This window comes from Phaseolus vulgaris, chromosome 7 (genome assembly GCF_051622355.1).
Source record: "Phaseolus vulgaris cultivar YP4 chromosome 7, ASM5162235v1, whole genome shotgun sequence".
NCBI lineage: Eukaryota > Viridiplantae > Streptophyta > Magnoliopsida > Fabales > Fabaceae > Phaseolus > Phaseolus vulgaris.
This window is the reverse complement of record NC_143504.1, coordinates 56,243,205-56,264,164: the sequence shown is the minus strand read 5'-3', so window position 1 is coordinate 56,264,164 and position 20,960 is coordinate 56,243,205. Positions and strand designations below refer to the sequence as shown.

General features: G+C 31.8%; 3 protein-coding genes across 3 annotated transcripts; 2 read left to right on the top strand and 1 right to left on the bottom strand.

Moving 5' to 3' along the window:
* The first annotated feature begins 762 nt into the window (after positions 1–762).
* Positions 763–6,232, top strand: LOC137830474 (ubiquitin-conjugating enzyme E2-17 kDa). Its single transcript, XM_068637836.2, has 5 exons — positions 763–878; positions 2,151–2,235; positions 5,006–5,133; positions 5,725–5,829; positions 5,928–6,232. The coding sequence occupies exons 2-5, from the start codon at positions 2,166–2,168 to the stop codon at positions 6,069–6,071; spliced, it is 447 nt and encodes a 148-aa protein (XP_068493937.1). The 5' UTR covers positions 763–878; positions 2,151–2,165; the 3' UTR covers positions 6,072–6,232.
* Positions 6,233–11,170: 4,938 nt separating this feature from the next.
* LOC137830473 (gibberellin-regulated protein 9) lies at positions 11,171–12,274 on the top strand. The gene is made up of 4 exons (XM_068637834.2): positions 11,171–11,290; positions 11,363–11,416; positions 11,616–11,676; positions 11,920–12,274. The coding sequence occupies exons 1-4, from the start codon at positions 11,246–11,248 to the stop codon at positions 12,099–12,101; spliced, it is 342 nt and encodes a 113-aa protein (XP_068493935.1). The 5' UTR covers positions 11,171–11,245; the 3' UTR covers positions 12,102–12,274.
* Positions 12,275–13,464: 1,190 nt separating this feature from the next.
* LOC137830472 (uncharacterized) lies at positions 13,465–18,842 on the bottom strand. Its single transcript, XM_068637833.2, has 6 exons — positions 18,383–18,842; positions 17,117–17,209; positions 16,777–17,010; positions 15,188–15,290; positions 14,234–14,463; positions 13,465–13,943 (listed from the first exon to the last, which is right to left on the bottom strand). The coding sequence occupies exons 1-6, from the start codon at positions 18,670–18,672 to the stop codon at positions 13,724–13,726; spliced, it is 1,170 nt and encodes a 389-aa protein (XP_068493934.1). The 5' UTR covers positions 18,673–18,842; the 3' UTR covers positions 13,465–13,723.
* Between the last annotated feature and the right edge of the window lie 2,118 nt (positions 18,843–20,960).

Here is a 20,960-nt window from a genome sequence, read left to right as displayed (position 1 = left end):
GTAAAAGTAGGAACACTTGATCATGTTCTTGACCCTTCATAAAATACACATCTTTTTATCTTCAACACCATCACCATGCTCATATTTTGCATATGTAGAACCCCCTTTTAGTTTTAAGATTTGGTGGAAAACCACATGTGCTACAAAATGAACATCACAATCTCTGCTATAAAAGAAGAAATCGAATTAATTATCCAAAAATGAATCATCTTATTCCACAAATAAGATCAAAGTTATTGAGATTATAATTGATTAAACTATTATTCTCACTTTTCTCATCAATCGTGCCATCCATAATAATTTTTAAGTTTAAGAACTTGATTAAGATTTTCTTATGAAAATCACAACATTCTGCAAAGGATCTTGATTACAAGTATGCCACAACATGATCAAAGATGCTTATAAGTTCTGTATTAACACAAACAAACAATTAAGAAAAAATAACAAAATTGAAATGACTGACTGAAGTTAATAATAATGGATTTTATTATTGATTTTCTAATATAATATTGCATCTATTAATTCGAGTTACAGTATTCGGATAAGATTATGAATGAATGGATTGATTTGAAAAAGACTAATATAAAATATTTATTTCATATTTAGTTTTTTTTTTATTAATTTAATCTTGATCAGGTAGGAGGAGAATTGGACGTAAGAATCAAGTACAAAAATAGTAATTATTAATTATAATTATATAGTGAGAAGAATAAAATAATTATTAATTTATTAATTATTTTGCACACTCACAACTCACGTGCATGGCAAGCATCGAATTACGCTCGGAAGATTATATAAGGAATAGGCTGAAAGACTCACTCTTTCACTCCTCAACGCTTTCTCATCGCTCATCAAACTTCAAACCCTAGGATTTTAAGGTATCTCACACCCTTTTCGATTCTCTCAATTTTTCTTTCTCTATGCAACGTTTTCTTTCCGTCTTTCCTTTGCTTCATCGTATTATCTTGCTTGCCGATTTTTATTTTTTGCGGATTTTAGGGTTCATTTTCGCATTTTTTTGTTTTGTTCATTTTCTTTCTCTCTTGCCTTTCACACTGGGACTTGTACTTTTTGCTTGTTCTTCTGTGTGGTTAGAGATTGTGTTCTATGGTGCTGTGCACCAGCAATGCGTCTGCAAACTATTGATGGTTTAAATCCTGGGTTTCTCTTATACTTGTTGTTGTTATTATTATTAATTAGGTTGGTTTTGATTTAACTATAGTTTTTTTTACTCGTCGTACTTTGGTTAAAAATTTAGTTCACATTTTTCTGTTGCAAAGTCTTTTGCTGTGTAGTCATATTAGTTTGATAAAATCCGAATGAAATCGTATTTTGGTTTCTGTGATGGTTCCCTCGAGGGTACTGCAATCACCTTGAATTGGCTATTGTGCTAATGCTATCATGGGGGGACCCTTTTTTGTGATCATTTATATCAGTTACTGTTTCTTTTTTGTGCGTTGAATAAGCTTGTTTATGTGTTTCCCCCTCCTTTTGAAAAGAATTTCCATTTTAGAAGTTTTGCTGGTTTCAAATTGTGTAAAATTTTAGAACATCAAACCAGCCAAACATGATTTTTTTTTTTTTAATTTAATGGTGGTCTCGTGGTTAAGGTATACCAATCCTGCAAATAGCTTCTCTGCTTGTGAGGTTCCCCAGACGCCACCTCCTCACGCTATGGCATCCCATTTTTTGTTTTTTTTCTTATTGTTGTCTCTCATGCATGGCATTTTCAATATTTCGAAGGATACAGAACGTTAATGGAGTAAAATGTTAGCTATCGTAGCTATGTTTCTTGACAACTTAAGGTAGTTATGTTTCCTTACAGATGAAGTTATTTTACCTGTCAGGCTTTTATCAATTATTTTCAATGGTGTTTGATTCGAAATGAACTTTTTATCTTTTGTAAAATCCTATTTTGATATAGTGTACGTGATTTGAAAAAAAGTGCAATAAAACATTTTTATTTATTGTTTGTTTGAATTGCCTTCATAAGTTGTAAATTGAATTTAGTTTTTATTCTCGGACGCCATGGTTTTATTCAATCTGTTTTTGAAACTGATGAACAGGTAATATTAAATGCATTTATATTTATATTGGTTCACAAATTGCTCCAAGAGGTAAAAGAAGCCTGAAATTTGTCTTAAATGTAGGTACACACACTTGTGATGGCTTCTAAACGTATTACTAAGGAGTTGAAGGATTTGCAGAAGGACCCTCCTGTTTCCTGCAGTGCTGGTTTGTTTGCCTGAGATTCTCTCTATTGTGTCTTATTATTTAATCCTGTTGTTCAGTAATTCAGAATGGTGTGTGCCTATACTATACATTCGCAAGTAAACCAATTAATATTTCTATTTCTGGAAGAGATGCTTTTCTTGTGTTCTCGTCTGTCTTTTCTTTTAACTTATTTGTCATTTTGTTATGTATCCCGTGGCTTTTAAACTTGTCTTATAGCTCTGTACTGATTTGAAGTGTTTTCTTATATACACTTTTTACTTCTCATCTTAATCTATTTATCTCCTAATTTATTGGTTATTTTATAATATAAATTGTCACTATTAAACAGGCCGTATAGTTCTCAAAACTGATTTAAAGTGGTTAATTCATTGGGGAAAAAGCGGTTATGGTGCTCCCATACTTCAATGATGTGGTGTTTTTTGTGCTTGCTGCCATTCGCTAGCTGCCAAATTGTTTTATGATGCAATCCACCATTTCTGCCACATGAGGACCTCTTTTATTTTAATTCATTTTAGGGCTATTTCAGTATCGGGCTTCATTTTTTCATTTCACTTTTTTCTTCCTGTTGCTGGCAACTTGAATGATAGCACCCAGAGCTCTGGCAAATGTTTTCGTGTGACCACCTCTTTCTTTTTCTCTGCATGTTCTTTCTGTGCCACTTTTTTTTTGTTTGTCTATTATTGTCTGAGTGCCTGATCTTTGTCAATTGCATTTTTCTTTTTCTCTTATTCTCTGTTTTTCCTTCATCTCTCTTTTATGTTTCAGTGTTTCTGCAACATTGACATCTTGTTCTTGATGTGATTGTTCTGTTCTGTTATTTTCTTCATTTTTTTGTTTCTGTTTTAATACAATTTGTTATCGGTTTCAGTTTTCTTTGTTTTCAAAATTTCAGTCCATCTTCTCTTGTTTTCTAACTTTATCTATTAAATCTATAATTGTGTTTACAATCCTTCTCCCTTCTAGGACAATGTCAAGCAAAAATAAAAGTCGAGCAGATTCTGTTTTCAATTTTTTTATACTCATATTTTAGTCATCTGTGTGTGTGTTTATGTTGTCTGTCATGGCTTCTGCCATTGAGCATGCCATTTGCCTTGTGTATATGGGAGAATTTTGGCTTGCTGCCATCCACCATTGATAACATTGATCATATCTAGACAAGATGAAACAATATGTTCTTATGAGGAAATTGATATTTGTTTGAATTGAAGATATGATACAATGATGGAAAGTTTAATGATATGAATGTGGATTCAACTTTAATCTAGAGAAAAAGAAAATTTCCCAACCTCTTTTTGTTTTACATTTCTTACGCAAAGCCACTCCTATTTTATAAATATAAAAACCATACTCTTAAACCTTTATTTTTTAGATGGAACTGAAAAAAAAACCTTTTACAGATTTTGACTTCTTTCATAAAATTCCTTCTATTTCTTAAACATTATACAATTTTCCTTTTATTTTATGTGAATTAAAATTAATTATCTCTACAGTGAAAAATTGAAATTATTAATAGCAAGAATTGATTCAAAATATTACTATAAGAAATTCAGTAGCTTAATAATACAAGTTATCAAAAAACTTAATCATTTGAATGGTTAATGATAAAAATAGTAATAGTGATAAAATAAAATAAAAATTTATATTATTTATTATTGAATTCTGAAGAATTGCTTTTAAAAATTTGGTTTATTCCATCTTTTTACGATTCATGACTAAGTTAATTTTAAATTTTTTATTACAAAAATTTAAAATAACCTTTTTTCTTTTGTATATGAAATGATAATTTTTTATTGATTTTTTTTAAGAATTTAATAGTTTCAATTTTTTTACATTAATAGAGTGATTTAATTGTAATGTTATAAAGTAGAAGATTCTCTTTGTAATGTTTGATAAATAGAATGAATTTGTGTCCTGGTTGTTCAGAGCATACTATGGTGATGATAGAGTAGTGGAGCAGAGCAGCCAGTGGCTGCTATTTGGACATTGTAGTGCTGTTTTTTAGTGTTCGACCACTATAACAGATTGGGTTTGCAGCCTGTCATGTATAAAGTGGCTTCTGTGTGCATCGCAGGCTTCTCTCCCAAGTTTTTTGGCCAGGATCTTCTCAACCCAATCCTTATTCACGTTCAATTTTTTTCCCCTCTTCTTTTTCATTTGTTTTTGTAGTGTTTGTGTTCATTTTTTTGTTTGTGAAAATACTGCTGTTTTTTTTTCCTCTCTGTTTATTTTGCCTCGTTCAAAATTTGCATACTGTTAACTCTTTGTTAATTACAATTATTTCATGAATTGAGTTTTTTTCAGCATATTTGTATATAGTTAGTATTAATTCAGTAGTATGTATAATGTGTGTATACAAAACACTTTCTGAGTTTGAGAACTATATGAGACGAGGTCTATATTATGGATTCTTTTTTGTCAATTTTATGAAGAAAGATTTTGGGTATAGATTCATGTTTATAAAATAAGAGATCAAATGCCTAGGGATTAGAAAAGGATACTATTACAGAATAAATAAGAATTAGAGGGTTGGTTGGTTGAGAGTAACAGAAGCTATATGCAGATTTGAATTGATTAAGATGTTTTGGTCACACCTTCATGTTGGGAGCCCAACAGCCAAGTACCTTGTTTGTTTGTATAAAATGTTAAATAATTTTCTATTAAAACGTAAACAACCTTATATGTAGTTGTTTATCTGTATCAAATGCATCTAAAGTTATCTTGATTCTATGGGAAGGCTATCACGAATCTTGTATATTCCATTCTTGATTAGGCCCTGTTGGTGATGATATGTTTCATTGGCAAGCTACTATCATGGGTCCAACAGACAGCCCTTATGCTGGTGGTGTATTCTTGGTCACCATTCACTTCCCACCGGATTATCCATTTAAGCCACCAAAGGTAACTAACTAGGCTTTAATATCCTGATGGATTCAAGTGCTTTTTTGCCATTGTTGTTATTACATAAGTATTAAAGAGATTATTCACCTTAATTTCTTATGTGATACTGAAACTTTAATATGTACTTTAGGATGAAATTGTTGCTTGTCGTCTTTCTTTGAAATTGAATTGGTTTGTTTTCTGGTTTAGTTGTCTTTTTGCTAAATATTCTTGTGTAGTTGGCATGGCATGTCGTCGAGTTCAACCATTTTATGTTTTCATAATAATATTGAGACACAACTTCTGATTAGTAATGTTTTCATGAAAACCATAGTCTTCCTGTCGTTGGCATGTACTCAACCAGATATTTAAATCTGTTGGTGAAAGTGATGTAGTACCTTTCAATTGTCAGTTTTTGTGGCATCATGGTCCACTGTGATATTTCTTTTTTGTAATGTTTTGCTTTTAACCTTTTCACTGATTTCACTGCACTGTACTTTCATTGGTTTTCCTTTATCTGAATAGCATCCGGAATTATATCTTGTATATGTTTCTTTGATCTTGGGTGTATAGTTTAGATTGGGAAACCTATTTACAATGTTGCTTTTGTAGGTTTCCTTCCGAACCAAGGTATTTCACCCTAATATAAACAGCAATGGAAGTATCTGTTTGGACATTCTGAAAGAACAGTGGAGCCCTGCCCTTACAGTTTCAAAGGTATGCATGCATGTGTGTGCAGATCACTCATAAAATTGAAATTTGAAAGCCTATGCGCAATTAAAGTTGATATTGGTTATTAATGCAATATGTTGTAGGTGCTACTGTCAATTTGCTCCCTGCTGACAGATCCGAACCCAGATGATCCTTTGGTGCCTGATATTGCACACATGTACAAGACAGACAGAGCAAAGTATGAGAGTACTGCCCGTTCTTGGACTCAGAAATACGCCATGAGCTAGACGGTCATATGCTTATGCTTCTGGGTGGGGACTGCTTATGTGCAAAAATTATACATATATAGTGCCTTCTGCTTTCATTTTATAATAATTAAAACTCTGAATATTATTTTAGACTTTTAAGACTTGTCACGTATAAATATTTCTTTATGTTTGCCTTTTCATTTCGCCAATTGCTTCCTCCACCACCATCATATTTTCTTGCCGTTTATTTCCGTTAGTTACAGTGTAAAATCTTCATATTTTTCAGAGCATATATTTTGAAATATATTAAAACCTTCCGAATTAAATATTCTGGAAGTATTTAAAAAAAAATATACTTCTGAATTATTTAAAATTTCAAATCTCTCGGAATGCTTTATTTAGAATGCATTATGTTGAAAGGTCGATCTGGAAATATGTTTCCTTTATCAGAAATCAATTTGAAATCAACTTTGATGTTAATTATATTACAAAACTCAATAATCTCACCCTTTATCAGCAGTACACGGCAATGTCAAACCTTGTGTTTCTGTCACTGCATTCTAATTAAATTCTTTTTGTTTCATTAAACTTTTTACATCTGTCTAAGAGTGCTTCATAATGTAAAAGATAGAGGAATAAATCTATACTGTTCCAAGATAAATCCATGTTGACAATTTACATTTGAACCCCACTCTACATTTGACATAGTTGCATGATGATCCCTTCACATCTGAAAAACCAGAAAAAGAAAATTATACACTTCCAACGTGGTTTATTTTAATAATTTTCATTTGATTTTTTTGGCCTCTCCGTTAGCAGTTGTTTTGTTCCATGTCCGCGCTTTCGTTGTGACAGCTATATATTAACATCCAAAATCATTTTGCAATTGTAATTTTTTAATAGAAAAAAATAATTATACTTTCTTTTAGTTCACAATGTTATAAATTCAAGTGATACGCACTTTTCAAGGTATAATTTTCCATTTACAAATGTCAGGCTTCTTTACCTTTGCTCTTTGTCTGTTTTTTCTTCATCTATTTTGTTTATGTCTTGGTGGAGGGAATTTCAGTTCTTTCCTCCTTGGTGTATGATGAGATTTGTGGTCATGAGCACTTTGAGTTGGCCGTTCATGAGGCTAAGGACTTGGTCTTTCTCTTGTTGGTTTTTGTGGGTGCTGTGAATTTTGTTTTGACCGTGTTATTTGGTGTGTTGTGTGTGATGAAAGCAGTCTCTTGCCATCCCCTCCCAAGAAAAGGAAGTGACTTATTATTTCCATATGTTATTTTGTCACCCTCATTTAATTCCAAAAATATTATTTTTTAATATTAAAGATTACATAATTCAAAAGTTTTTTTTATACATGAATTAACTTTCAGATTATGTAATTTGAAAGTTTTTTTTTCATGTGTTAATAACTTTCAGATTATATAATTCAGAAATCTTTTCTGGACATATGAGAATATATTTTTGGATTATGTAATTCAGAAGTATTTTTCAAAGTCTTTTATGGACATATGAGAATAGATTCTGGATTATGTAATTCAGAAGTATTTTTCAAATGCATGATTAGCTTATGGATTACATAATCCGAAAGTCTTTTCTAGATATAAGATTAGTTTTTGAATTACATAATCCATAGGCTTATCTCAAATTAAAAAATGACTTCCAGGTTTTATAAACTTAAATAACACTTCCATATCCGAAAACAACTTTCAGGTCCAAAAACATCTTCCAAAAATTTGTATGGAGTGGCACAAAAAGAATAAAAAGTATTTTTCACTGAAGTGACATAAGAAGATATGGAAGTGGAGGAATAAGCAGGTAGCTTAACAGGGAACCTATACTAAGTAATAGATAACATGTAACAAATAGCTTAGCAGGTAACAACTAACAACTAGCAACTAGGAGATAACATAGAGCAGGTAAAAGGTAACAAATAGTAGGAAAAAGAGAACGTAATAGTAGCGGATAGTAGGTAACATGATATCAGGTAACAGGGTATCAGGATATTAGGTAACAAATAGTTTAACAAGTAATAAGTAGCATGTAGATGTTAGCAAGTATAAGGTAGCAGGTAGTAGGTAACAAGTAGAAGTTAGCGGGTAGCAGGTAGAAGGTAGCAGATAACAGGTAGCAGGTAGTAGGTAACAGATAGAAGGTAATAGGTAACAGAGAACAAATAACTTAACAAGTAGCAGGTAATAGGTAGCATATAACAGGTAACAAATAACTTAACAAATAGCAGGTAGAAGGTAGAAGGTAGAAGGTAGAAGGTAGAAGGTAGAAGGTAGAAGGTAGAAGGTAGAAGGTAGAAGGTAGAAGGTAGAAGGTAGAAGGTAGAAGGTAGAAGGTAGAAGGTAGCAGGTAGCAGGTAGGAGGTAGCAAGTAGCAAGTAGCAAGTAGCGCGTAGTAGGTAACATGTACCAGGTAGTAGGTAACAAATAACTTAACATATAACAGATAATAGATAACAAGTAGAGGTAGTAATAGCAAGTAGTAGGTAACAAGTAACAAGTAGCAAGTAGTAGGTAGTCGGTAACAAGTAACAAGTAACAGGTAGTAAATAACAAATAACTTAGCATGTAATAGGTAGCAGGTAACAGATAACAGGTAGTAGGTAACACGTAGCAGGTAGTAGGTAACAGGTAACAAGTAACTAATAGCTTAACATGTAACAGGTAGTAGGTAACAAATAATAAGTAGTAGGTAGCACGTAGCAGGTAGTAGGTAACAGGTAACAAATAACTAATAGCTTAGTAGGTAACATGTAGCAAGTAGTAGGTAGCAGTAGCATGTAGCGGTAGTAGGTAGTAGGTAGCAGTATCAGGTAGCAATAGCAGGTAACAAGTAATAGGTAATAAGTATTAAATAATACATAACTTAGCAGGTAGCAAGTAGCAAATCGCATGCAACAGGTGGTAACATATAGTAGATACCAAATAACTTAGCAGGTAGCATGTAACAGGTAGCCGGTAGCTGGTAGCATGTAACAAGTAGCATGTAACAGGTAGCAGGTAACAGGTAGCAGGTAGTAGATAACAGGTAACATGTACCTTAGTAGGTATGAAGTAGCAGGTAGTAGGTAACAAGGAATCTATAACAAGTAGTAGGTAGTAGGTAATAAATAGCTTAGCAAGTAAGAGGTAGCATGTAGCAAACAGCTTAACAGGTAGCAGGTAGCAGGTAAAAGGTAGCATGTAAGAGGTAGCAGGTAACAAATAACAGGTAACAAGTAGCAAGTAACATGTAACAGGTAGCAGGTAACATGTAATACGTAATAGGTAATAGATAATAGGTAACAGGTAACAGGTAACATGTAGTAGGTAACAGGTAACATGTAACAGATAACAGATAACAGGTAACAGGTAACAGGTAACAGGTAACAGGTAACAGGTAGCAGGTAGCATGTAGCATGTAACATGTAACATGATAACAGGTAGCAGGTAGCAGGTAACAGGTAGCAGGTAGCAGGTAACAGGTAACACGTAACAGATAACAGATAACAAATAACAGATAACAGATAACAGATAACAGATAACAGGTAACGAGTAACAGGTAAAGTAACAAGTAATAGGAAATAGATAATAGATAACAGGTAACATGTAGCATAACAGGTAGCAAGTAGCATGTAATAGGTAATAGGTAATAAATAACAGGTAACATGTAGCATAACATGTAGCAAGTAGCAGGTAGCGGGTAACGGGTAACGAGTAACGGTAACATGTAGCAGGTAGCATGTAGCAAGTAACATGTAGCAAGTAACATGTAGCATGTAGCAGGTAACAGATAGCAGATAACAGGTAACAGGTAGCAGATAACATGTAACAGATAATAGTAGTAGGTAGGGTCTCAGTCTATATCATTTTATGTAAGTGAATTATTTATATGTTTAGTTCAATTTTTTTAAATTGATCTTGCATTTGATATGCTTCTCTATATATATGTAAAATTCTCAGGATTTGTTTTAAAATCAACTACATTAAATGAGTTTATTTAATCCAGCAAGTTGTATTTATACTTAACATTTATTTAAGCAGGTAATATATTAAATTGAATAATTTGTATACATTAAAATCAAGAGTTTAAAAATGGTTAACAACAATCATGTATGGAGCTAATTATTTGTTACTTTATACACAATTGTGAAAAGTTTGGAATGTAACTATATTGATTAGTTGCATTTATAATAATAAAAATAATTTTAATATTAATAGTTTTATTAGTCTTTAAAATAATATTTAATTTAATTAATATAATAATTAATAATTTTTTATCTAATAATTTTCTTGTTGATTTTATAACATAACACTTGAAAATAATTAGTTTAAGGTTAAAAATAAACTGTTGGTCACTCTAACTTATGTAGTTGACTATGTTATTTTAAAAGATGGTATAGCTTTAAGGCTCATTGTGGGGTGTGCAACACATATTAGTCCTTCACTTGAAGGTAATGTCGTATTTTAAAAGACCTGAACAACATTTTAATGAAATTTGGAACATGTAAGGATAACAAATATTAACAACAATGTTCAGCAGTGTTATATAACTCACGAAATACCTTAACAATGTTGTATTAAGATAGCATGTGGAAGGATTAGGGATGAATATTATAACTATGAACCAGCATGGAAGTGTGAGAACTATAAAACACAAATTGTAAGAACATATACATATTTTAGAAGTACCATAGAACAACTTGAATATGGGATCCAAATTCAGGATCTACTACCACCTTGCGATGAACATTGCCCATTGTTGCTGTAGGATCCTATAATGTGTAATATTGGTTCACCCATAAATACACAGATTTTGATAAATTAAAAGAGTTTTTAATAAACTTTAAAAGATCAAAATCAATGTGTTTTGAAATGACAGTGACGATAAAATCTCAGTAAAAAATTCAAATTTTTTTGTTATATCTCATTGGTGAGTTGAATACTTGTTCTTATTTAGATAAAATAATGGTGAGAAGAGAGGGGACCAATCTAGCTGAGTTATTCTCGTGATCCCATATGCAGCTAAAGCATCACACAAGCAATAAAACGAAAAGTGAAGGAAGCTTCCAAAATAGAGTACTACTCATCATCTCCATCCTGTGAATTGGCTTTTATCTATTGGTTGTATTCTAAAGTGTTTTAAGAGATAAAGATAAAATTAACTCAACAATGTATGTATAAATTAACCTCTTCTTCACTTCATCAACCCACCAAAACATGGAGTTCAGACTCTTTATTCTTGCCATTCTTCTACTACTACAGGTACATACACACAATTTATTGTATAAAATCTCAATTCAAAGTGTCAAATATCTCACAATTTCCCATTCTTAGGCTTTTGCAGAAGCTTCATCCATCAGCACTGGAGTTGCCAGTTTCCTTGAAAATGTGAGTTATCCACAATTTTCTACTTCCATGCAATACTAGTCTATCATTTCTTTGACTCGTTAATGCATGCATGTGTGCACCTAAATGAGTTTTTTATTGCATTAGTTGCTTTTCTTCATTTTGTAAATTATGCATACTATTTACTATAGGAAAAGTAAATATTGTAAACAAAAACATGAACATTGTGTTTTGGTTACAGACACATGGAGGAACTAAGAATGTGGCTCTCAATAACAAAGATATCCAGCAGCACAAAATCAGTAAGTAATACATCTTCAAGGATAGATAGAATGCTTTCATTTTATTTTTCTTTGGAGGAATGCAGAAAACTTATGTATTCCAAACACAACTCAGTTTCTCATCTTGTGCGACAAATTGTTTGCATTTTCCCATATTTTATCTTCAATCTGATATTGCATTAGAAGAACTGATATGTCGAAGATGAAAAATTGATGTAATGAATTATATATTAAAGCATTTTTGTTGTGGTGGGTTGTGAATAGATTGCAAGTATGAATGTTCTCGAAGATGCAGCAAAGCATTGAAAAGGAAGAGATGCAAACGAGCATGCAAGTCATGTTGCCACAGATGCCACTGTGTGCCCCCTGGTACCTATGGCCATAAGGACCTCTGTCCTTGTTATGCACGCCTCAAGACTCACGGGAATAAGCCTAAGTGCCCTTGAAATTAGTGCCATCTATCAACAATCACGTTCAAATCTATATATCATTTGAATGTTATGATTGATTCAGTGTATTAGGAATAAAATCTTCCACTACTGTGTAATTTCAGACAGATTTCTTTTCTTTGTTTTCTGTTTATCGTTATATTAAGGAAGAAAATCGGTTATTCCGTAAACTTTTACCTTGCATTACCTTTATTTTATACAAGTATTAACAAAATGGTGAAAAATAATGAATATCCATAATTTGTTATTACTACTCCACGTCAAATGTACAATGGGTCCTTAAGACAAATCTTTATGCAGATATGTTTAGGTGGAGAATAGCACACACAAGTTTTTCATATAATTGAGTATTTTTATGTCACGATGGCATTTTTTCTTGCTTTTGTCAAGAACAATCTTATAAGAGATTGTGTTCCTTTCTATATCTACCTGTAAGTCGATTCCAACTTGAAATACTCGTACCACCACCAAAAACAGAACCTTCTTCATCCTTTAAAACTCTCACTCTTAACCAAACAAAGACCCCATTATCACCTTCCAACCAAACACCAACCTCACCACTCAACCTTCTATAACAGTGATGCTTTAAGGCACCTCCTACCTTTTGTTTATGCTAAAGGGGGAGAATAATTTACAGTTTTGTAAAAAAGATATTACACTTGTGTACAATAGTGTTAGCTCATATAGTTTTCTTTAGACTCATGGGGAGTCTCTTATCTCTTTACCACCTTTCCATGCTATGTTTTTATACGTAAACATCTACACAAGCTATCAATATGCTTGCTCTAATATTATATGTATGCTTTGAGATTCCTTCGTTTTGATACCTTGTTGCTTAGACATGTTTATCAGACGACTAGTATACATGTATGAGCTCTAAGAAGACAAATGTGTTTCAAGCTCTAATGAAATGAATAACGTCAAATTGCTGCAGCAAAAGTTTCCTTCAATAGCTTTGACCCTTTTTCAAAATCAATTTATTACAAAGGTCTAGATAGAAAAGTGAAATGCATGTTTCCTTTGTTTGTGTGAAACATAAGATTTACTCTCAAGACTTGTTTGATCATACATATGTCTCAAACAATTGCTCAAAACGCAGTATGATACATAGCAAGGCGTGTACGAAAGCTTAAAGTATTGTCAGTCAACATACGTTTAAAGCACTAGACGCAAGACATGAAGATATGGCAAGTCTCAAGAAGCATCAAACACAAGACACAAAGACCAGACGAGTCTAAAAATGTGCTAGACCCAAGCCCTCAAGATGTGCTGGAACACAGTCTCTCCCAAATATACAACAATAAAGGTTTTACAAGGTTTCACACTCAAATAAGCGAATTTTTTATAACAGTGCAAAATATTTCTTAGTAACTCAACAAAATTGTATTATTATTAAGGATTAAAATGTTAATTAAAACAAAAATATAGTGATGATGACTTCAACTTTACTATGAGACAAGTACATACATTCAATGAATTAATTAATGGAATTTTTAACGCAGCTAACATCATAATTTACAACAAAAACAAATCACACACCTATCATTTCTTCCTAAAGATTTTGGGGATGCATGTAATTTTTAATTTCCTGTGGTGGATTGCATAGTCAGCTCTAGTCGTCAACATGTTTGATCCGCATTATAAACAGGTATCTGCCAAAGTTTAGTGTTCTTTTTCGGGTCATCAGTGAGGCTAAGATCTGTCTCATCCTCCTTGAACGTCCTAATAAACGTTTTGGCACCCATCATTATAAGCCTCTCGATCATGAATAATTGATAATTGTTCTCAATTAACGGGTCCAATATATGGCTATAGTTTGATGAATATGCCAATCTATACCTGCAATTGAGTCATGAAGAGTATGGAGTTGTATTAGATCATTATTGCAATTTCTTTTAAATCAATCTGGACATTAATTTAAAAACAACACAACTTTCCTGCAGAAAATAAATGACAAACTTAAGTAATTGTTTCCATGACTATTGAATAACCAGGGTCAGCTTCATATAGCGTTAACCATAAATATTTTAATTACTGTTAATCTATCATGTACGATTTCTTGCAAAGAAAATTATTGCATAGGAATCCCCTCCCCGTTTACCCCAAAGTGTGATCATGAGAACGGTTACCTGGCAGAAAGTGATGAAAAAAACTCTGGAGTCCTTTCATTTGAAGCAATGAACAAGGTTCTTCCAGGTGGGACCCACTTCGCTATCCTACAAATAATAAACTCAGGCCGGGTGTCTCTATCAAGGTGAGGATGCAGGCTCCTCGCTACTCCAAATCTATCTTTCCTGGTCTTTATTTTATCCCCACGACGAACATGGATGGCATCATAATCACCAAGTAATGCTTTGATCTGTGAACAAGTCTAATAAAAAATTAAAATGTGTAACAAAGAGATACTGTTTTATTGCAATGCCACAGATTTAACAATCAACCATGCATTACAAGTTTTGTAATTTATAGGATAGTCCAAGCAATGATTACAATGAAAATTACAATATCCTAGAGTATCACACTTGTAATAATTACAATATCTCCTTGTAAAATAGTTTCTCCTCACTTAACATATATGTATAAAATGAACATACAAACAAAAAACAAGAAAATAGTATGTTAACCATACTGTGCTTCCAAATGAAAATTTCTATGATTAATTAAGTAATTTGTTGAAACAATCAAAGCAACCAGCAGAAGCTCTATGCTTGTAACTAATCACATTAGTTATACATCATTTAAAAGTTACAGATATAACCAGAAAAGTTAGTTTCTATGTAGTTATGTCCACTTGTTGCTGACATGCAACAAGCTAGCTCAAAAAAATGATACATGTTCAAGGCTAGGCTCAAGAAATCCTTTAGAGGGCAAGTCTAAAACCTTCATTTAATCTACTAAACAAAGAGGCATGAGAGCCTAGCCCAGCATTTCCCCTTGAAATAACTCATTTAAGCTTTGATTGATACAAAATATCCCAATCCAAGATAGAAGACCAAAAAATATAGCAGTTGTATCTCCAAACAAAGTATTAAAACCTTTGATGAAAATATTAAGGACTTTAAAAGACAACGTATGAGATGGACCTTTTCTGCTGCTTCTCTAAGTTTCCCTGCAGCCATTGAGGGTAGAAATGAATATGGCAACAGTATGGAACTGCGATTGTTTCGATCCTTGCACTCCATAAACCTGGAAAGTCATTAGCACCTCAAGAAATGGACAAAATTTTAAAAAAAATATCTTTCCAAGGTATATAACTATCAATTTTATAAGCAAAAAAACTACATAGTAGCGTCATTATAGCAGTTATTGCAAGGCAAGAAACATAAATCAACTTGGTTGTGACGTGATACAATTAAAACTTCAAAGTCAACAACATTGGGCACATTTTAAACTCACAAGTTAGACTTTGTGATGTACACCAGTTTTAATAGCTCAGAAGTTCTCAACTTCCTACCAACAAATGTCTTTCTATTATATATTAAGTTCTGCACTCCTACAAGTTTAAATTGAATTCCTTTAACAAGTAAACATACACTAACCACCAAATAGACATTTAACATTTCAATGTGAACTGAAGGTGAGGACACTTTAGTGGGAATGAGAAATTTCATAAAGGTCACAGTTACAGAAAACGTGCAAATAAGGACCATCATAATCATAATCATACTTGCAGCTTAACAGGCATAACAAACTGAATACAGAAGGAGTATTTTACTCCCAGCTAAAAGGAAATCATTATTGTTTCTTGCATAAATGGACTAAAAACCAAAATAAGATTCATTATTGAAACACATCCAACTTACCGTTACACAAACCAACCTTATTTTGCAATATAATAAAATAAAGGGTAAATTATGCTTGCAGTCCCTGTCAAATGGGGAAACTAATAAAAACATTCTCAAAAAAAATTGTATTAGTTTAGTCCCTATGAAATGTAAACATATTTTTCTGGACCTCATCATTAACAGCAGTGGACAGAAACGTAACATGGCAAACAGAATTTCACCATTGGAGATTATATTCTCTAGAATCATTCCCATGCCACCCGCTTTCTTCACCACCAACCCTTTCACGACTCTTGAGTTACTTCCTCTATCACCTACGCCTTGAAGTCACACTCAATGGTGCATGCTCCCATTGTTTGTTAACCACGAAGTGAGGTTTATCACTAACATTTCGCTTGGTTCATTGTTGCAGGCAGAAGATGTGAACATTCCTATGGAAACCATTACATAGGATCCAATTGTGATTGGCTCGAGGTAATACGGTATGGAGAGAATCTGGCACCGAATTCGCACATAGCTTTCCAGCAGTGGGGATGGGGCCAGGTTTCAAATCAGAGAAGTTGTGCCACTCCGGCCAGACACCAGTGTCTTTGACACCAACAATGATGTTAAATAGTCGGATTTTAACCAGAGGTCAAGAAACAGCAGGTGGCGCCAGGGGGTCGAAGTTGCAAAGGATGGCGGTGGCAAGAGGGGAGTTCATTAGCCATGTTATGTTTCCGTCCACCACCATTGACGAGGACCACAAAACTATGATTATATTCTATAGGGACTAAACTAATACGAATTTTTTTTAGGATGATTTTATTAATTTCCTTATTTTATAAGGATTGAAAGCATAATTTACCCTAAAATAAATCAGCCATAATTCTCCTTTTAGAACCTACCAAGAAAGAGGACTTGCAGTTCTGTTTATGAGCAACAAATCAGAGTAGCGCCTATTTTCTTTAAGTTTGAAACGGCTAACTCCTTCCACATGTTCAACACCTCTGGTTCCCAACTTCATGGTTGTCGATAGAACCCTATACCACTCTTTTGAATTGTCAAAAATCACAGGAACAGTACCTGACATAAGTTCTGTGTCATATAAAGAGTCCATGGCACAAGAACTTCCATCCCACCTAGCACATTAAAAGAAAAAAAAAATAAGACCAGTTAATTCAGACAAAAACATTGCAATGGAAAGGTATAACAGACGCGTATAATAGCAATAAAGCTGCAACTCACAGTTCTTCAGAGCTAGCATTAGTGGAATGGTGAAGAATGCCTTTCTTGTTATGTATGGGATTGATACACATCATCGATGGCATCACAAAAGTTCTGCAACCACCACATAACAAATTAACTCAATTTTTGCAATTCAGTCCTTCCAGTTGTATTAATTACAATTAAGGCTTCATATTACTGTCCATAGCAATACACACTTTCTTCTTGGCTAAAATTCATTGAAATCACATAGTTACATTACACTCCTTAAATAAATACATTCTTAACGAATTACTGCATCCACTATATTTGTTTCAGGAAATGTTATGACAGACACATGGTAGAAATCCAAGAAGAGAGAACAAAGAAATAAGTATAATGAAATTAAATTGAAAACTGAAAAGACAATACCATCAACTTGGCTTATATACTATTGTTCAGAAGGAACAAACTCATAACAACGGTCTTGTTTGAATAAATTAAAAAGGTAAATAAATTGAGTTTCTCTCGTTTCTTACCTAGTGATTAGCACTCTCACTTTCAATAAAAAAAAACTGTTACAGGAGTTCTCTCACATTGTTTTTAATTTAAGAGATAAGCTCAATTAATTTTAACCCTTTTGGTGTATAAGTGCTTACAGAGCAGTTTATCCTGAAAATACCTAAATTTTAAGGGTAAAACGCCGTTCAAGTCCTTGAAAATGCATCGCATTGTCACCTTAGGCCTTGAAAATAAGAAATTAAAAAAAAAAAAATCCTTGAAAGAGTGATAGAAATTTGGTATCTTATTAAAAAGAATATGGGATTTCTCCCATCCACAATTACAGTGTTTAACCTGCACAACTTTGAGCGTCTGGCACCTCCCATTACCCAAAGGCCTGAAGTCTTTCACAGTGAACAAGATGACATCCCTCTCAATCCCTCTTCCTATTAAATACAGCTACTGCTCTAATAGTATTAACATAAACCCACCTTCAATGGAGCTACTTAGTTGCAGACCCATCAAAATAACACCTTGTTTGAATTCCTTAAAATAATATAACTAACTACTAACGGAGATTATCTAACAAAACATGACTTAAATAATAATAAGATTAACATTTGTCCAATAACTCATCTCATATAGTTCAGGGATCAATGTGAAAGTGTTTTACACTTCGAGGATCCAAATTCAAATCGACAAACGGTGTTTAACCCAAATTTAAAGTAACAAACTAACTAACTGTAAGTGATTTAAATGGATTGCAATATAAAATATTTAAATGGGAAAATGAGGGATGAAAAGTACCTGCCGAGAAAAATGGCTTCTTCGAGGGCGCAGCGGAGGCTGGATTCTTGGTGACCCAAACCTTCACATGATCCGCAGTGTTTTCCCGGGCAGTCGATGCGGTTGCCCCAATAAAGGTACTTTTCGAAGTGTAGTTGGCGTCGCTGAAGGAGGCTGGGTTTTGTGGAGGTGGTGGAAAGCAGAGAGGAGAAGAGGAAGAGGAGCGCGATTGCTGTGACTGCCGCCACGAGAAGCAGAATTGGGGATCTGGCGGATTTAGGTTTTGGCTTTGGAGCTCTGTGGAATGCCATTAATACGTTAATTGAGGAACGGCGAAGAAAAAGGAAAAAGGTTGAAGACAGTGTTCAGTGTGTTGCCATTGCCATTGCCATTGCTGAGTTGAGTGCAGGGAGATTACAGACTCTTCCCATTTTCGTGAGGAAGAAGAAGCTTCTTAGATTATTACACAAATTCTAATTTTATATATTTTTTTATTTTAAATTTCACTTTATTTTCTTTTACATCGCATAACTCAGTTATTTTAAAGTTTAAATAAAAATATAATTTATATATATATATATATATATATTGAATAATAAAATTCTTCTTATACGTTCTTACTGTGTATCTTAGTATTTATATTAATTATAATATGTGTTTCTAAAATAAAATAGTACATTTTTTTAAATTTTGTAAAATGTCACTCAACTAACCTTTTTATTTTTATCTGACTTAATCTCTTTCTTCTATATTACATAATAGTAAAATAACAACAATTTGTGGAAGCATGATTTTTAATAATTTTTATTGTATGTTATTGTAGATTATGTAATTCTATTTTTGTTTTATGATTACTAAAATAAAATTAAAAAACAGTGTATATAACGATAGTTGCAATTATAAAAGTAAAGTGATATTTGTTAACATAATATTATTATGATTAATTATTGTATTGAAGGTATTTTATTTTTAAGTTTCAAGTTTTTTTTATATAAAATAGAAATGTGTATATAAATTATTATTGATTTTAATTTTTAAAAGACGTGAGATTTATAAATATACTCGAACAAATATTTATTTGAGGACTAAGACAATAACAATTTGTCTTTTAAAATATTTTTCTATTTTCACATGAAATTTACGTTAATTTGTTTTTCATTTTCATATATAACTTCAATTACATTGAAATAACATTATAATAGTCAATTATCACATTAAAATGAATGTGCATTTTTTAACTATAAATTTTATTGATTTTATCTTTAACAACGTGTTAAAGGATTAAGAGAAAAAATATATATAATATATTTTAAAATGTCTTTAATTTTGATAATATAAAATTATGAATAGAAAATACATAAAGTTAATAATAATTGAAGTTACTTGCAAAAGATCTTTAGAAAAAGTTAAATTATTATCACACAAATAATAGAAGTTATTTGAAAGTAATAAAAGAGTGTTTGAAAGGTCTTTAAAAAAAGTCAAACTACTATAATAAAATTGACTAGGAGTCACATTCAAAAAAATTAACATTCTACATAGGAAAAAAATATGATCAAAATCTTTTGAAATAATACTAAAGTATTTGAAAAGTCTTTAAAAAATGTTAAACTATTATAGTGAAGTTGATAGGGACATTCAAGAAAATTAACATCCTACATATAAAGAAAAACCTCAAAGTCTTATTTTAAGTATAAAAAAACCTCAAAATCTTATTTTAAGTATAAAAAAAAGCCTCAAAGTTTTATTTTAAGAAGAACTTTTGCACATAAAAATAAAAATATTTAGAATTATTACTCATATCAGGTAAATTTTATGATGAAGATGAGAAGATAAATTTAGGTATATTAATTATGAAAGCATAAATTGAAAGATAAGAGAAAAACTCTTCCACAAACTCATTCAATGACAACGAATCTTCAATACCAATAACTCAGGACAAGAATAACACCATTACAAAAACAAAAAAACAAAGTTTGAAAAATCATTTAAAACAAAATTGTATTTTGTAAATTTCTGCCATTAATGCATTAAAACCTTTTTTTTCAATGTCATTAATTTCTATCCAATTTGTTTGCTTTTTTGTGATGAACTGAAAGAAAGGGTAAGAACAGAAAAATAAAAAATCACATAAAATAATAAAATTTGGTGAACTAAACTTCTTTCTAACAATGAAAAGATTTGTGAAAATTTTACTTTTTAAAGATAATCGATTATATTTTAATATTTTCGTTTTGTATAATAAAATAAGTATATTCAAATAAAAAATATTAAAATTTTATTTTAAATATATTAATATATAAAATTATAAAATATTTATTATACTACATCCATAAAATCTTTTACATCTTTTCACTTATTTCTACCTTATTTTTCTTAATCCAAATAACATCATTTTTTACTATTTTTTTTTCTTCATTTCTTTCATTTTCTACTACTTCCATTCACTTCTTAATAGTTCATGAATTTCAAAGGATAATAAGTTGAGATTTAAGAGTTTTAAAATTTAAAATTTCATCACAATTTTTTTTTAGAAAAATATTTTTAAAAATTAAAGAATATATAAATTATTATGAATCTCTACTCTAATAGAAAATGA

Coding starts and splice junctions, on each gene's coding strand:
- LOC137830474 (XM_068637836.2), top strand. CDS start 2,166: ATGGCTTCTAAACGTATTACTAAGGAGTTGAAGGATTTGCAGAAGGAC. Junction 5,134..5,724: donor ATCCATTTAAGCCACCAAAG/GTAACTAACTAG, acceptor TTGCTTTTGTAG/GTTTCCTTCCGAACCAAGGT. Junction 5,830..5,927: donor CTGCCCTTACAGTTTCAAAG/GTATGCATGCAT, acceptor AATATGTTGTAG/GTGCTACTGTCAATTTGCTC.
- LOC137830473 (XM_068637834.2), top strand. CDS start 11,246: ATGGAGTTCAGACTCTTTATTCTTGCCATTCTTCTACTACTACAG. Junction 11,291..11,362: donor CCATTCTTCTACTACTACAG/GTACATACACAC, acceptor TCCCATTCTTAG/GCTTTTGCAGAAGCTTCATC. Junction 11,417..11,615: donor TTGCCAGTTTCCTTGAAAAT/GTGAGTTATCCA, acceptor TTTTGGTTACAG/ACACATGGAGGAACTAAGAA.
- LOC137830472 (XM_068637833.2), bottom strand. CDS start 18,672: ATGGCATTCCACAGAGCTCCAAAGCCAAAACCTAAATCCGCCAGATCC. Junction 17,210..18,382: donor GAAGCCATTTTTCTCGGCAG/GTACTTTTCATC, acceptor TGGTGGTTGCAG/AACTTTTGTGATGCCATCGA. Junction 14,464..15,187: donor TTAGAGAAGCAGCAGAAAAG/GTCCATCTCATA, acceptor ACTTGTTCACAG/ATCAAAGCATTACTTGGTGA.